The 18283-nt window shown below is 29.5% G+C and overlaps 1 protein-coding gene across 3 annotated transcripts in view; it reads left to right on the top strand.

Moving 5' to 3' along the window:
• LOC107438534 (bestrophin-2a-like) overlaps positions 1-18283 on the top strand; it is a 42406-nt gene that overhangs the window by 6838 nt on the left and 17285 nt on the right. For 2 of the 3 annotated variants that reach the window (XM_043040461.2, XM_043040460.2), the window contains exons 2-4: positions 9528-9736; positions 14312-14446; positions 16702-16868. In XM_043040461.2, coding sequence (XP_042896395.1) covers positions 9558-9736; positions 14312-14446; positions 16702-16868 — 481 coding nt within the window. In that variant the 5' untranslated portion in view covers positions 9528-9557. Of the gene's footprint in view, positions 1-9527; positions 9737-11572; positions 11657-14311; positions 14447-16701; positions 16869-18283 lie in introns of those variants that run through there. The other variant, XM_071179517.1, reaches the window with a different exon arrangement.

The following is an 18283-nucleotide window of genomic DNA, read 5'->3' on the forward strand; positions in this document are numbered from 1 at the left end:
TATATATATATATATGAAAGCGAGCATAATATTTTCCTTCTCCATCCATGCCTCTCAATTGAGGCAGATTCAGTGAGAAGCACGTGGCTAAACATGGATTAAAATGAGTTCACACTGATGTGACCAAAAGTCAAAAATTAGAATAATCACATTTCGCGTGGACCATTGCGTGACGCGCCGAAAGGTAGTCACTAAGGTTTTGGGAAGGTATTCACAAGAGTAAGGTGCCACGTCGACTATAGTATTGTGTCCAGTTGCATCATAGTTTGAGCTGTTAAGATCAGGACAATGGAAGTTGTTCAGTAGAATCTAATTGGGTAAAGTCTGGGGAGTTTGGTGGTCCCAGAATAGTCTTAAATTCCTCTTGGTGTTCGATAAAACCTACATATTCACTTTAAGGTAGATGATATTAGGCGGAAGAGAAGAAAATAATAAATCCACAATATAAGTGTGGTTATGATACAAAGACAGATACGTACTTATGTTGTTATATTGCACCCGAAAAAAATCTAGTTGCCTAATCGATTAAATCTAAGTTCTTTTTGGTTTTGAATTATATTAATGATTTAACAGTTATAGTGATTAATAAAAAATTAGCTACATTACAAAATTAGCTAAAGTTTTTTATAAATAAGATATCAAGTTTATTTTGATGAAAAGATTAAAAAAATACCTCAGTGCAGCTGAAGATACAATTTTTAAACTGAGTGTGTGAAATATTGTGTAATGGTATAATTCAAACGTAATTGAATCCTTAAAATGAAAAATTAAATAAACTCGGAAAATTTATGTACTCATTTCTGCCAAACATGAGTATACAAATTCCATTGTTGGTTTATTCATTATCGGCAATGTATTATAATAAGAAGAAAAATATTAATATTTATAATAATTTGGTTTGATTAAGAACAAAGGCTGAAAAAAACATTGTAAAAAAATAACAAAAGCTATTTCCATATTGCATGAAAAAAGTTTGGGTTTGTTCCATCCTTTGAACTACCGATTCAATTGTCATCATTTGTTTGTAATTGTTCATACTTCAGAATCTAAATATCGAATTATTTTTTTATTGCAGAAAGTTAGTCAACCTTAGAAAACCAAATTGTTAGGTTGGGCCTTAAGCCACTCTTAAAAAAGACGAGAATGGAAATACGCCTAGCCACAACTGTCTCTAATTTGTGTCATTATGCGTACATGGTAACAAAAAATTATAAATGACGGTTTGTGGTTGAATAGCGTCTAAGGAAAAAAAAATCAATGGTGCATTGTAGCTGGTTCACCTTGAGAATAATAGATGGGCCCATGATGACTAACAATCTCTTATGCATGTTGCCATATCCACTAAAAGGTGTCCCTTAATACCACCTCTTCAACAAAGTTTTTTTGGAGTTCAAAATTATCTACGTCTCTTTGCTTTTTCAGATACTATTTGAGTGTACTTTAAGGGGATAGGTCACTCTAAAGGAGAAAACTAAATATGTTTGGAGACTTTTTCTCTGCAGAGCAATTGAATTGGAAAATTAAGGAGTAAACTGTTAATATTAATTTCTCCAAAACGATTCAAAGCAAAATGACAGTTGGACAGCTTTTGTTTTTTAAAGCCTTTTTATTTAAAGGGTGGGTGGGTATGGAATAGATGCAGAAGTACATAGTAGTTTTTTTCATGATACTTCAATTTTTTTCCCCAGAAATAAAGCGTTAACTTAAAAGAAAAATCAAAATTCTCCACAGGAGTGACTTAAGTAATATTTATTAGAATCCTACTTTAAAAAATATAACTTTCAGAAAAAGCTTTGTAGTTTTCACAGGTATTCAGTCGACTGTTAAAAATTCCAAGCTACTTTGCACCAAAAATTGGTATTCATTTGCTGGCTACATAAAATGGAGCTCAATTTTATCATGTTTTGGCATTTTCACAAGTTCCAAATGTCAGTAGAAGGTAGCACCAAAAGTAGGTGTTTTGAAGAAACAAAACACCTATTTCATTCTTTCTTTTACGAAAGCAGAGGAAGATAGCACCATTATTAGGTATTTTTAAAGTGCTCAAATGCAGGCAAAAGTTGCTATTTACCATAAGAAAACTAAGTAGGTTAACAAAGGTAGTAACAAAAGCGAGTAGGTTATGTTATGACTTACCTCTAACCATTTTTACTATTATTATCATCTAACCGCCAATTAAGGCAATATAAAAGAAATGAAGTTTAATTAATGCAAATCAGTCATTTACCTACCTAAATAAGTTGATACTTTCAGCAGCATGTATTAGTTGTCCCGATACACCGTGGCCGAGTTGTAAAGTAAACATGACGTCGTAAGCAAATATCGTCCAGTTTACAGTCGCTGTCAAAGTTCGGTATCTATTATCAAATTTTGGTGCAGTCATTTGCCCCGTGAAAATATTTCTCGATAATATTTCAAAATTTATGGTGGAACTAAAATAAAATGATGATTCATTTAACTAAACTTTGGAATAATGTGAAACTTTGCACCAAATACTGGTTAAAGATACTGATTTTTTTTACAGTGTAGGGACTGAGCAAGAACTAAACATTCGAGTTCTTAGATTTTTTTTAATTTTCTCGTAAACTTTTGGGTATATCACTTTATGTTATTAAAGCTTCGTTTAGGAAGGAAAAAAAAACATTTTTAAAGCATGGAAGGCTTTAACCTGAATAAATAATTCATGTAACGGGCAAAGATTTGGATATGAGGATTTTTTTTTTTTTGGATAATAAAACAGATAAGTGAAATACCAAAAGCCACTTACTTATAATGCATTTAAGTATTTTTAGTCTTGACGTGGTAAAAAATCAGCTTAAGTTATTTGTATTTGTTGTGGCTATGATATTAAAACACCATATCATAAAGAAATAAAATTATTTCGCTCTGACAGAAAGAATATTTTTTTGGATCTCTTCATCTTACTCTGGATGAATTTATTTTTTAGTAAGTTTTTTTTAAATTCCTATACCAGTCTCAAATTAAATTAATAATAAAAATTAGTTTTTTTTGATACGGCAAAATGAAATATTTATTTAAAAATTCATAGAGTAAGTTCGTCTAGAACTTATGTTCAATCACGATTTAAAACAGTACAAAATTCATTTTAAATGCATTCTTCTATTAGTTGTAATTTCGCGTAAGTTTTAACAATATTTCTTTGAAAGTTAATGTACACGAATTTTTTAACATGTTAGAAAACGAATTTTTTAAAATTTTTAACAGAATTTTAAGTTCTTCTTCGTATTATTTGCTTAAGTAATAATGATTTAGTATTGAAACTGAAATACAAGAATTTTTTTTACTGTCTAGGAAATTGTATAAAAATATTTTTTTTTATAGCATATCTTTTTTCTTTATTTTCACCCAAATCTTAACAGATGTATGCGAGAAAAGAGATATATTTTTCTGTTTACCGCGAAAAAGAACGTCGCGCCATTTGTCTCTAAACGCTAGCCTGCATTTTTTATACTTTCCAGACAATTTATTGTTAAAATTTCAGTTATGCCTTTCTAAGATTTACTCTCTCGTGATCATATTTTTGACGTTATAAAATAATTTTTTATTGATCAACATTGGCGAGGTGACAACGCAGACGGCAAAGGTGACAAACAGTCATTTTCGCCATTTTTTTTTATATGTGATCGAAATATTGACAAAAAACAGATTTTTTTTTTATGAAAATGAAATATATTTTACCTCTATGCCCTTCATATTTCATAGCAAAAAGGAAAAATAAAAGAAAAGGATTTAATCCGTGTTATGTTTTTACTGTTTCATTTATGATTTAATATAAACTTATTATATTAAATATAACTACTTAAGTATTTTGTAATGATTTGCGTACAAGATGGTTATGAATCAAATAATGTTTAAGGCGGCAACATCTGTCGGGTATTGTGATATCAATACAATACGTAATTTAAAGCGAAAAATTTTCTTTCAAAAACATACACAATTTATGGAGGGAATTATTGTTTAATTTCGAAACTTTTGCGAAAATTAAATATTTTTGCTTTAACTACACATTATCAAATTCCAAGAATAAAACAAGTAAATATCTCTAAACTATCTGAAATCTAAGACTAATAAAATTCATTGTAATTTTCTCAGTCATAAAAGAATAAGAGAAGTTTTTCTTTTAAGCAATATATTGTATATTTTTTGAAAAATTGCATCATAACCGAAATCTGAAGAAATCATAACCGAAGAAATGTCTGGAAATTCTATGCTAAAACAACAACGATTCAGTGCGCATGAAATTACAATGTGGAAAAATATATCAAATACAATTTTGCTAACTTTAAATGGAGTTTTTTAAAAACGACTTTTTTCTTTAACACTACATCTTCGAAAATTTTCATTTAAATTGATTAAAAATTTAATAAAATTTTGTTAAAGACTTTTTTATTGCACATGTTACGAAGTTTTTGATTGCATATAATGATATAATGAAAGACGGTAATTTTATAGTCATTTTTCTCGCGTTGCATGTAAAGAGAGAAGGTTAATACACCCCCTTGAAAAGTCGTTTTTGATTTAATATGCCATCATCTCGTTAAAAAGAATTTGAAAAAAACATAAATGCAATGAAGTCTACAAAAATAATTAAATCGATTCTGTAGTTTGTCTCTGGTTAGTTTGTCAGCAGAAAGAAATCCTTAGTCTTCAAAATAATTAATGGTTAGTTTGTCTGCAGAGTCATCCTTAGTTAAATAGAATTTTATTTAATAGGCATAATAAATAAAGATCACAGAAAAAATTAATATATAGAATCTTATAAAAATAAATACATATATTTTTGTTTATTTAGTTATCAGTAAATTCAGTGAGACAACGAGTCATTTAAGCGACAATAGCTGGTTCTTTAAATCCCTTATCTATTTATCATAAAAACACAAAATGAAAAACGCAAGCGGATATTTCTTACGTTGTTGTTTCAAATGCCATTTGCCAATATCAGTAAGCATGCTTGAAATCAAGTGAATTTTAAGACAGAGAGTGCGCTTCTTGTTGTTCAGGGGCGCCATTTATGGCCTAGAATGCAATTTTGCCACACATACGTCACAACCCGTTTGACAGGGAGGACTCATTCACACACCTTTCATTCATCCGCAGATCGTAATTTTGACCTGAACCAGAGAATGATCAATCTGCAATTCAGTATCCCCAGGGGTATTGATTTGTTGTGGGAACTGGGTGGACTTTGTGACCCCGACGTATTTAACGTGCACCAGTCACCATTTAATACACGGGTATTCTTCGGGCAGCTGGATTCGAACTCCAGTTCGCACGAACACGACCTATCAACAAAGCTATCCCGGCCTATATTTCTTATGGAATTCACTACATAATATTTTAACTATTTAATGCTGATAAGAACAAGAATGAAAATGGAAACAATTATCACTTTAAAATAGGTCTAAGAAATTTTTTTTTATTTAAACAAAAGTAAAACTTAAAAAAAATGTGAAATATAAGTCTAAGAGAATAATAGTTTCTAAAAAATATTTTAAGCAATGTAAAGAAAATTTACTAAAACTTCTGAACAACTAGAAAATAAAATTACTGGTGATAGTTACAAATACCTGAGAGCAAGATTATAATGATATCTCTTTTTTAAACATTGCTTTCATAAAATCAAGAGAACTAGAGCACCAATTTATGTGAATACAAAGACAAGAGTAGTTATGTTTGAATAATATTTACAAAAGTGTATTAAATTTGCGAAACAAGACTGTCAAAAATTTCTGGTTATGAAAGAGTTAAAGTGTAAATGATTTTAGTTGCCTCGGATTTCTGAAAAGAACAATTCAGTGGCACTTAATATTACAATAGTGCAAAACTTTTAAGAAGCAAGTCTGTAATAAATTTATTTTTCAATAAAATTGTGTAAATTTTTACATAGTATCAACGAAAGAGGCAAGATTCAAAATTCATAATTTAAACTCTCTTTCCAAATCCATAACATGCTAAGAAAAAATTTTAAGAATATTTATTTATATTCATTAGAGTTTGAGATTTTTAAACTAGTGTGTGGAATATTAATATGCATTTTATACTGGAATTCAATGTAATTAAGATTTTAGTTTATTCATTGTGAAATTCATTTGTAATTATGAAACATGAATTTGATGCCACTCTAAACTGCATCTTGGAACAATTGAGTACTTGCAACTCGAAAAAAGAAGTGATTATTAGCCTAACCATGTAATTTAAATTAGATTTAATTGGATACCTTCAAGTGCTGTCACGTGTGTGTTTGGTTTTCGCATTGATAAATTCCTCGATTTATCTACGATGACGTCACCTACAGGTATCCAATTGTCGATCCTTGCTTCCCTCCAGCTACGCCACTGGATTGGAAGTGTCGGAAGTTGTAGAAGTTTTTAAAAACAATTTTATTGCATATGATTCATATGAAACAAGTGAAAGAACACTTTCCACGTATATTTTGACAATAAGAAAAACGATTCGACCAGTCCCTTCAAATTGCTTAATTGATCAATCGATGAACATCCTCTACTAAAATTTTTACCTGACATCGTGTCCTAGTTTTACAATACCCAATAAATATAGATAACTATTCATTTATTCATCAATGCGAAAGGCGGGAAGACTCAGAGATATAGAACAATAGATATCGTCTGCTGAACGATCATAACCAAAGCGAAGTGAAGACAAATCACAAAGTAATAATCTATTCGGAAACTGTTTTGCGTGAGGACACTTGTTGAAAGAGATTATTTAATAAGAATTTCTTCATGCTAAAAGATGCATTTTCGTGGTTAAAACTGCAAATAAAAAACCCCTGTATCAAAACTATTCACAATTCCAGACAATTCTATATGTTGGAGAAATATTCATATTGCACAAGAGCTATTTGTNTTTTAATTTTCGGACACAAGTTCCTATGTAAATCTTGTTCATCATGATATGACAGACCAGCATGTTAAGTTCGTAAACGACCTTTTGGGACACCCTGTATAGTATCAATGAGAGAATCAAGATTCAAAATTCATAATTTAAACTCTCTTTCCAAATCCATTATAAAAATTTTAAGAATATTTATACATATTCATTAAAGTTGGAGATTTTTAAACTAGTGTATGTTATGTATGAGACGGGGAATATTAATATGTATTTTGTACTGGAATTCAATGCAATTAAGATTTTACTTTATTCACTGTGAAATTCATTTGTAATTATGAATTTGGTGCCTCTCTAAACTGCATCTTGGAACAATTTGGTAATTGCAACTCGAGACGAAGTGATTATTGGCCTAACCATGTGATTTAAATTAGAATTCATTGGATACTTTCAAGTACTATCACGCGTGTGTTATTGAATCTGATTGGCTTTCGAATTGATAAATGCCACGATTTACATACGATGACGTCACCTACAGGTATCCAATTGTCGCTTCTTGCTTACCTCGGAAGTTGTGGAAGTTTTTAAAAACAATTTTATAGCATATGATTCATATGAAACAAGTGAAAGAACACTTTCCATGTATATTTTGACAATAAGAAAAAAAGATTCGACCAGTCCCTTCAGATTGCTTAATTGATCTATCGATAAACATCCTCTACTAAAATTTTTACCTGACATCGTGTCCTAGTTTTACAATGCCCAATAAATATAGATAACTATTCATTTATTCATCAATGCGAAAGGCGGGAAGACTCAGAGATATAGAACAATAGATATCGTCTGCTGAACGATCATAACCAAAGCGAAGTGAAGACAAATCACAAAGTAATAATCTATTCGGAAACTGTTTTGCGTGAGGACACTTGTTGAAAGAGATTATTTAATAAGAATTTCTTCATGCTAAAAGATGCATTTTCGTGGTTAAAACTGCAAATAAAAAACCCCTGTATCAAAACTATTCACAATTCCAGACAATTCTATATGTTGGAGAAATATTCATATTGCACAAGAGCTATTTGTCTTTTCAAAACGTTATCATGATTTTATAAAACGGATCTATTGAATATTAGATATATTTTTTGTGCTAAGGCGAGACTATTAAGTTCAGTTACCTCTGTGACTTAATATAGTGTACGATAGAATGTGTCGTGAATAATGTACAAAAAGGTTTCTTTTTCACGACTTAAAATAAGAATGAAATTTAATTTTTTTTTTACCGAAATGTTTTTTTCAATATTGTATCTTCTTTTTGACAAATGAATGAACATTTTATTCATGTTGTCACAGAAAACTTTAAGAATAGAACAAATTTTAAATAAATTTTACTTTAAAAATATCGGTGACATATTTTATGTATTTATTAAACAGTGACATATTTTATTTAAGCATTAAAATCCATTTTTAACCTAGTGTGACATACACGACTCGGAAATCATGATAATTACTCTTCTGAATTGAAAAAGGACGGCTTTCCCATCAAGCAAATCTTTTTTTTAAAATCAAGTAGTACTTAACAGTAGAAAATAGTAATTTAGTTTTTAAAAAAAATCACTTTTTTAATAGGAGCTTTTTTGTATAACGGCATCTAATAAAATGTGACTCAATGGTTTTAAACACAATGAGTTACATGCACTTACTACTGAAAAATTTTCCTTTTTAGAAAGTTTTCATTAACTAGGATCTATAAATGTGGAATCTGGCAATAAAGATTTTGACAGCTTTCTGACGAGTTAGAGAACTTAAATTTCCATCGTATCTTTGTTCTTGTTGACAATGTAAGCTTCAATCATTTCCTGCCAGCTGCAAGCAGAATTTATTGACATCAATCAAAGTTTAAGCCTTCTTTTTTTTTAGTGTTCAGAATGCTTTATTTTAAACAAAGTCCTACTCTTGAATACAATAACTTTTTAATAAACAAAATTTATATCGCCATTTTAAAGTCAAACAGAATTTATCGTCACTCGAAATTTAGACCACTTTTTAACTTTTGACTGAAGCTCTGTATTTAATGCCAAATGCAAATTACAGTTTCTTTCTAACTCATGCAAGCAAAAGTTATCCACAATTTATAAGCAAGCCAAATTTGATCCTGTATCTGACATAAACAATTTAACGAGAAGAGGATAAATTAAGATGAAAAAAATAAAATAAATCAAAAAGAAGAAAAATTAATTTTTCTGAGTCCGAAAGCGAAAAATGTTGGGCGCATCACTTTTGTAACAACCCTTTATCACCACCGAAATTTTTCCTTAAGTGTTTGCTCAACGTGTTTTGTTTTGAATCTAAAAAATTAAAAAATTTTCTCTCTTCTTTTGTCTACCAGTAAAGCGTAGTTTTTAAATATTTTTAGCTTTATTATTAACGTATCCCTTTCAAGATCCAATAATAGTTAGTTATAAAATTTGTAATAAATAATAATTTAAAAGAATCTGAAAACGTTAACCACAGTTATTTATTTTATGAATCATCTTATTATATCAATAACAATACTTTTTCAGTAGACAGGTTTCGGAAGCCATCGCAAAAAATAATTCTTTTGTTATACAATTCGTGACTAATATTTTTTCCTTAACTATCTATTTATTTTCATCTAGGAATTTTAGATTGACTCAAGATTTCCCAGAATGACCATTACCTATCAGAAAAATGTGTCCAATACAAGTTTCATGGGCTTTGCAAAACTGCTTTTCATATGGAAAGGCAGTATTTACAAGCTTGTGTTTAAAGAACTGCTCATGTATGGATCAGCTTATACAATTGTAAGCTTTTTTTACAGAATTCTCATGACAGAATCACAAAAAAGGTAATCACTACGTATAAATATTTATTTAAGAAAAAAATCATCAAAATATTCAAATCCTATAAAGATATATATTTTTATTTATACAAAACACTAATATGTTAAATTGAACTTAAAATTTAGTTTCTCATGAAGGTATTAGAATCATAAAATAAATAAATTTTTTTATTTAAATGTGATAGATAATTTTAAAATATAACTGAGCCTACTTCGTGTTTTTTTAAATGATTTTTTTAACAATAAGAACCCGTTACATACTGCAAAATACTTCATAAACAATTAAAAGTACTATTACCTTAGTGCATATTGCGGAAAAGCTAACGTTATCAACACGCTCGTAACGTTTCTGTAGTGTTTTTAAAACATACATATAAATTTATGGTTGTTTAGATATTTGTTGAAATGTGCACATATAATGTTTTTACTGTATATTAATAGTAAGAATTTTAAGAAAACTTTCGGAAACCCTTGAACCATTTTAAAACCCAATCAAGCATTGATTTGCTTTTTATTATGTTTGTTCCGTAATACGAAAGATATTTCTTTGAATATCAAAGTTTTGTAAAAAAATTATGGCATCCTTATCATTTCGTGTTATTATTCAGGAAAAGAAAGAGTATATTTGTAAAAATCAGCTATTCTACAGATTATCTTATCAATGATCTGAATAACTAGGCTGATTCGTTAAAGTGCCAAAAATTGTTTTATTTCTCAAGTTTCCTAAGTAGTCTGCGAACTACTAAAATAATCTTTCACGTTACCAACAATGCTCTCGGTAAAGATGAAAATAAGATCATTGCTTAGACAACAACAAAGTTTTGCTTGAATTAACAAAATATTATTTATTTTTAGCTGTATAAAAAATCAGTCACTCAATTGATCAACACAGTTTATAGAATCAATCATCAATAGCTTCACAAAATATAATACAGGAAATCAAACGGTTTAATTATTCTTGCTATTAAGATAATTAAAATAATGCACTGAGAAGAAGGTGTTGTCAAAATTTCTAAACGATGATAAAATTTACTGTGTTTCTGACCAGATGGGAGCACCAAAAAACTCTGTAATTTCAACGAAAGTGCAAATTTTGGTAAAATTAACAATAAAATATTATTTTATAATGTGCGATAAAATTCGCCAAATGTGGTAAAAACTTGATAATTTTATTATGATACCTTGCAGCATGACATGAAAACTATTTATTTTGTTAAATTTACTTTGCAATTTTGTAATTTTTACTAAAATTTGTGACAATAAGAACTATAATTTTGAAAACCAGAATTTTTGATAAACCATATAAACGGAAAAATTACCTAATGATAAATTTTAATAAAATACCGTATATTTTGGATTTATTAACCAGAATTATTAATTTTGCTTTACCTGCAATGCCATTACAATGTAGTGAAGTAATTTTGACAATTTTTTTTCCGTGTCTCCTTTAATTATTTTTTGACATCTAAAGAATCCGGACAAAGCAATCAAGCAATCAAAATATAAGTTGGTAGAAAGAGAGAAACAAACAAATTTTTGAACTTTAACAATACGGTTACAGTTAAAATACACATTTCCTAGAAAAATTGCGGAAAATCACCCGTTAACAGATCACCCTAGTTAATTTGCAAATTAGTTTAGAAACTTGCATATTAACGGCTTTCGAGTTTTATCCGTACCATATTCATTGCTCGCCATATTGAAGGCCATATTTTCTAAAAAATATTTTTTAGAAACTCCAAGAGATAATTTTTCAGTAAACTTTAAAACCCTTTAGAAAGTTTCGAAAGAACGTAAGATTCCGATAAAAAAAAAGTTTCTACCTATGACATGACTTAGTACGCGCTGCCAGAAACTAAGATGTGCACTTTTAAACCATCATACAACCGAATAAATATCGGTGATTCGTGAACTGATTTTTGCAAGGTAAAATTATTTTACCGTTCACTTAACCTTTTTCGTAGAACAATCTGGATTGTCTTGCACGTATCGACGAATTTGAGATTTAATAGCTGTCAAGTTTTACATTCCTTAACCCCTTCACTTGACTTCGCAATAATAAAGAGTAAGACCTCATAAATGCAGCGTAAATCAATGTTTTGTAAGGTCTTTTCGATGTTGAAAATTCTAAAGAGAATTGTTTGCCAATCGTAAAGCTGTTTTCGCGAAAATTTATTGAAAATAATATATTGAGTAGAAATCAGCTTCTTTTAAAATGAATACAAGTATTTGAAAGTATGTATTTCAGAGTAACTTCTTTAAAAAGTAGAATCACATAAAATAGTTAATAAAAAAGGTAATTTTGCAAGGAATGAAGTATGACGTCGTTATTCATATAACTTTTAATATTACTATACGTTTGATTTAATTTGTATTCTTGTACATGTTTTGTAGATATTGACTGATTTATGATTTTAGATTTTTTTAAAAATGTTTGAAGAGCAGAGTTATATAACTAATTTTACTAAATCATGATCAAGTAAATATGAGTTAGTAATTTGATACTTTTGATAGAAGTCAATAAAGTTAAAATTTTTTTACCCATTTTCGTATCAACTCTACTTTTTTATTATCACACATTCTTTATTTTTTAAATTATACTAGGAGGCTCCGCCCCCTGCTCGTTAACGCTCGCCAACCCCCAAGAATTGCTACGCAATCCTATGTGGTTCACGCCGTGAACCATGGCTCGCTGCGCTCGCTCGCCAATGNTCTAAACCTTTGCATTTCAATATTAATTTGAAATTGCAAACAGTTTACATATTTTTCTTAATCACACTATTCTAAATTTCAGTTGTTGTTTTAAAGTCTTTCCCTCCAGAGGGCTAAGACCATGTGTTGTAAAACAATATGAAATAGTACTGAATGCCAGATGTAAAGCATCGGCTTCGATGAAGATAATTTTGTGAGAATTCTTTTGATAATTCGGTGAGAATTCCCCCGATTAGACATATGATGCCCACTACGTGCTCTTGCGCGCCGAAGCCTATGAATTAAAACGTATTAGCGTTTTATATAATATAGATTAGCCATATGATGCTCACTACGTGCTCTTGCGCACCGATTCCAATCAATTAAAAATGAAAACTGTTGCCAGCGCGAGAAAAGAAATATCATCGGTTTTATCGATACATATGTACGTATTAGCGTTTTATATAATATAGATTATTTACATCACAAAGAAGTTACAAAAATGAGGAATAGTATTTTTCAGAAGGCACATTTTTTGCTTAAATCATCTTCAATTAAATGCTTAAAAAATTGGAATTAAAAATAATTATAATCTACTTCACAGAAATAATAGGAAAAGTTTCAGAAATTTTTTTTTTGTTGAAGTGTTTCGGAGGAACAATTGTGCCTTGGAAAATACTCTTGTTTTATAAGATTTTAATGCCCCATTAACGCGTCCGGATACAGTGTAGTGCGCAAAAAAAAAAAAAAAAAAAAAAAAAAAAAAAATCGAAAAATAATTTTTGACTTAATGATCCGATCTTCACGTTCCAGAAATTCGTCTTAATGGTTCGAGGAGGTAAACTCAAATATGCTAATTACTTACTGACAATAGACACGCATAAACATACTTTATCTGAATAACCATACCTTTTTTTCGACGAATTCGACTTTCAAACTAATAGAGGTAGCCACAATCTGGGTAATTTGACCGCTCTCTTGACGAAACTATTGGGATAAAAATACTACTTTTCCAAAATATGATTTCTCGGGATTTATTCAACAAATTTCACTCAAATTTCGTATTTTGGCATTTGAAATTACCCTCTTTAAAATTATGTAAAAAATCACTTACCTTACACTTCAAATTTTTTTCGATTATTACTAAATAAAATAATAATAAATAATTACTAAAAAATATATTTTGCATAGACTTATCTTTGGATAAACTAATTTTATAATTATGCGCAAACATTTTTCAATTCACTTAAAAAGTTCTCAAGATGTGGTGAAATGCGCGCAAAGTAAAATTAACATTAAATGGTCCAAACTTTGAACCGCTTTTCTGATCAAACTATCAGAACCATATTTCCCAGATTGCGGCTACCCACTAAATTTTTTGGGTCAGAAAACCGAATACGCCAAAAAAGAAATTTTTTTCAGAGAAAGTGCGTTTTAGGGTCATATTTCATACTTTAAAGCGTCTGCACTAATTAATTAGCTTATTTGGGGTCATCCACTCGAACCTTTGAGATTGAGTCCTAGAACGTCAAGATCCGATCATTAGATCAAAAGTTATTTAGGATGAATTGATTTTTACTCCAAGCAGTGTACATCATTACTAGTGATATTATTTTCAATTTAAGCAATTTTTGAGATAATATAACTATAATTCAGTTACCCAGAATGTAAAGAACATTTTATCTAAAAACTTATTTTTCCTGATTTGACTTCTACCTATTTTTCATGCAAATGGTTGAATATTATAACAGTGTTCTGTAACAAATAACCTATTTTAGATTCTTCTAGTCCTTTGAAATAAATATATGTCTTCTTTCAAAATTCAAATTACATAAAAATAAAAAAAGAATAGTCGTTTCACTCTTAGAATCATCTAATAGTTCTTTGCAGGCAGTTTGAAAAAGTAGCGTTGTACTGTGATCAAACTTCAGGTCTCCTGCCCATGTCCTTTGTCCTGGGTTTCTACGTCACATTTGTTGTCTCAAGATGGTGGAATCAGTTTCTTAACCTCCCGTGGCCAGACAGGTAAGAGACAATGATCGTTAACCTTTTTCATATATCTACTTTTTTGTTTTGTTTTAGAAGGATTAATTTCATGTTCCTTGAGAAATAATAAGTATAAGTGAGTGGAACAAAAGCTATTTCCTAAAAGCAAATAAGAAGAAACTAACTAGTAATGATTCTAGTAAAACATATAAAGATCCCTTAGTTTTTATTCCAAGCTTTTATAAATAGGATTACATTTACTTGATTAAAAACTTCATCTGCCTTAAAAATTGGAAGACAAAAAACAGTCGATATGTTTCAAGGGCTTCAAAACAGGCACCATTTTCAAGACTTGCCAGACGTGTATGTGAAGAAACTGGAGAGAGATTCGAAATATAAAGCGTGAAGTTGCCAACGAGAAACGGAGAAATAAAGGTGTGATAGGAAACTAAAAAGACCGCAGTAGCTGAAGGAGAAAAAAAAATTAAAAATAAAACAAGGGAAACCCCAGTAACCGAGAGAGGCAAATCAGGGTAAAATGGATTACCAAAAATCATCAATTGCTACACATTGTTGTGATCTTGAGCATAAATTTAATTTCGACAATGTCAAAATTATTTCCACCCTAGTCACATCTGCTTACCCTCATATCCCGCAATCTTGCCACACTAATATGGACGACAATGATACTGAATTAATGTTTTTAAATTTAAATAAAAAAACAGTCTATCAACTAAAAAGCAATGCTAATGAAAAAAAGATTTCTTTTGGAAATATTATTCACCATATTATTCATACCAAAGCTTAATTATTATAAGTAATACGTATTAATTGAAATAAAAAAAATAATAGAAAATTTGCCATACGCAGGTGACAATTAATTTCGGTAATATGTACTATTGGTATTATGGTAACTGGAGCAGTTTTAATAAGAATTCGACAGCTGGTTTGCCGTAGTTTTAGAACATATTTTTTCCTGTGGTCGCAAAGATAATGTATTAATATTTCAATGAATTACAATTAGAAGAACTTTTTCAACCACTACTTATAATTATTTTTAACAGTAAATTAGAGGTCGATAGAGTAATGATCATGCTCCTAAGTCCTTATTAAGGTGTCAATAATTTTTAAAACTTCAGATTAAGTTTGGTGCCACTAATAAATGTATTTCACACAAACCTCAAATGTTGAAGGGTTACGCAGTAAGTGCCAAATATACTAATGTAGGTATAATGTCTTATATTGATGTATTTTGTAATTATTAAAACTGCACCAAAATTAAGCAATTTTAATACCGATACTGTGGAAATAAGTGTCTTACGTCCCTTTGAAAAGGATATGTAGCTGATAAAAGTACTTGATAGTGGTAAGTGTTGAACATCATGAGTTGGCCGCGAGAAATATCCTCATGTTAAGTGATGCTAAATACAGTTAATCTCCATTCTGATGAGATGAACAACAAAAAACTCGTTTTTCATAATATAATAACGCAAAGTCACAGGAAAGGGTAAGAAATAATAATAAATAATAAAAAAAGAAATTATTTTAGCTTTATTAATTGAAGAGATTTGTGGAAAAACCAGATGAGTTAAATTTTTCAGAGAGATAATCAGGCTATGAAAAAAAGTAGTCTCCGAATTACTTTATTACCGATTTTTTAGGAGGCGGGACTAATAATTATTTGCTTTATTTTATTTACCACTGCCTAATTTGGAAATAAAATATATGCAAGCAAATGTCACTTACCTGGCTCTTCCACTAAGCACTTCAATTGTGTCGAAATATGCCTTTCAGTTTTGTGTATGTGTGTTCGGTACTGATTAATTGAGTTTTCTTTATTCACCTCGTACAAGAACATGTATTCAGTTAGTATATTATAAATAAGAAAAGAAAATAATACCAATTATAAATTTTCTCATTGTAGAAACTTTAATGCTTTATTTAATGAAGCTATTTTTGTTACGTTAAGTACAAAATTTTGAAATCTATATTTTATTATAGAAATATAATTATCATATTTTGTATTTAAAAAATAACTACGACATATGTTAAACTAGAAGAAATAAGTTATTCAGTGTGTAAAATATTTTGCGGTTAATACTAATAATAGTTAATCTTAGAGTTATATAATATTAGAGTTTTTACAAAATTTCCGTTGTATTTCAATTTCTGTGCTGCGAGGGAGCTCTAAGCGATGAATATGGTACAAAGGCGCGTCATTTCCGTAATAGAAGTGTTAAAAATGTTTTTCTTTTCTTTTTAATAACAAAAATGCTTAACTGTCTTTAATGCAGGGTGGCTCACACAGTTTTAATGTATGTTTCTGGCAACGATGACCGAGGTAGGATGATAAGGAGAACTCTTGTTAGATACGTAAATTTGGCGACTATCATACTCTTTCAGACAATAAGTGGATCTGCCAAGAAACGATTTCCCACTATCTCACACATTGTTGAAGCAGGTAAGTGAACATCATTTTATTAAGAACTTTTGATTCTATTATAAATTTTCTTAAGATTTCTATGTAAAAGTTGCTACAATCTTTTTCATATATAAATAGCATACTCTGTATACTTAAATATAGTTAAATATATAGTGTACTCTGTATAGTTAAATAACTTAAAAATTTCTCACATCATCCGAAATTTATACTATTATCTATTTTTACCACGTTTATATCAACTTGCCTTCGTGTGAGGTCTGTTCGGGTGGAATTTTGTAATCGATTTTAAACTAACTTCCCGACTAGCTACAGACTTCAAATTTGGCACATAGTTCAGAATTGGACGAAAATTCATGAAAATGAAGAGAAAAAAGACATACAAAGTAAAATAAAATTAAAAAAAAATTAATATTTTCGCGATTGTCTTTTGTTGTCGATTCGATTGTTTCAAATTAGTGTCACATGTCAGTTGAAAAGTTTTGTGTACAGTGAGTGAAAAAAATTGAGATTTTGGAAGTGAGTAATAAAAAAAAATGAAAATAAATTATATTTTTAAAAACCATGTTTTTGTAGTGGAGAATAATAATTAAAAAACAAAAATGTGAAAAGCGAAAAACGTGGGGCGCATGAAATACACAACAGTAACAGTATATGTGCTCATGGGAATATGTGTATGCATATCTGTAATTGTATCTGAATGTGTATGTGGAATATGTTTGTGTATATGCATGTGCAAGTGGATGTATATGATGTATATGTGGATGTGGTTGTGCATGTGTATGAGTAAGAAAATGCGTAGATGTATGTGTATATGTACTGTAAATGTATTTTTATTTCGACTTTTTTTTGTAAATATCATTAATGTGTGACTCATATAATATGTGCAATTAAAATTCATATTCCAAAAAAATATATGTTGCATTAAACTATCTGCAAAATATATGTTGCATTAAACTAACGTTGCATGAGCCATATAATGTCGAAATACTGTTTTTTCTTGCTAAAAAGAAGATAAACATATTGGTTAAATATATTTCAATGGGTCATTTTCCTGACTTGGAGTATTTGGAATTCGCGCCAAGATGATCAGACGATACCGTTTGAAAACAGATAAAAAAGTTTAATCGCTTTTAGTTTAAAGAGAAGAGAGGAGATATACCATCCTTCTCTTTTTGTTATAAGCAAACGATTTTGAGCTGAATTAAAATATTTTGAAAACAAATTTTTTTATTTTAATACGAAATATTTTCCAACACTACACCAAAAGTAATTTTTACTGTAATTTTTCCATCAAAATAAAAATACATATTAAATGTACATTTAGAAATTGAGAATACGATTGGTACATTTTAAGCAGAACGATTAATTCAGATTCAGTAAGAATGTTACCTAAGTTTCTAAAAATCGCGAATTTTATTGTTCTTAAGGATTTC

Source organism: Parasteatoda tepidariorum, chromosome 1, assembly GCF_043381705.1.
Source record: "Parasteatoda tepidariorum isolate YZ-2023 chromosome 1, CAS_Ptep_4.0, whole genome shotgun sequence".
In the NCBI taxonomy this organism is placed as follows: Eukaryota; Metazoa; Arthropoda; class Arachnida; order Araneae; family Theridiidae; genus Parasteatoda; species Parasteatoda tepidariorum.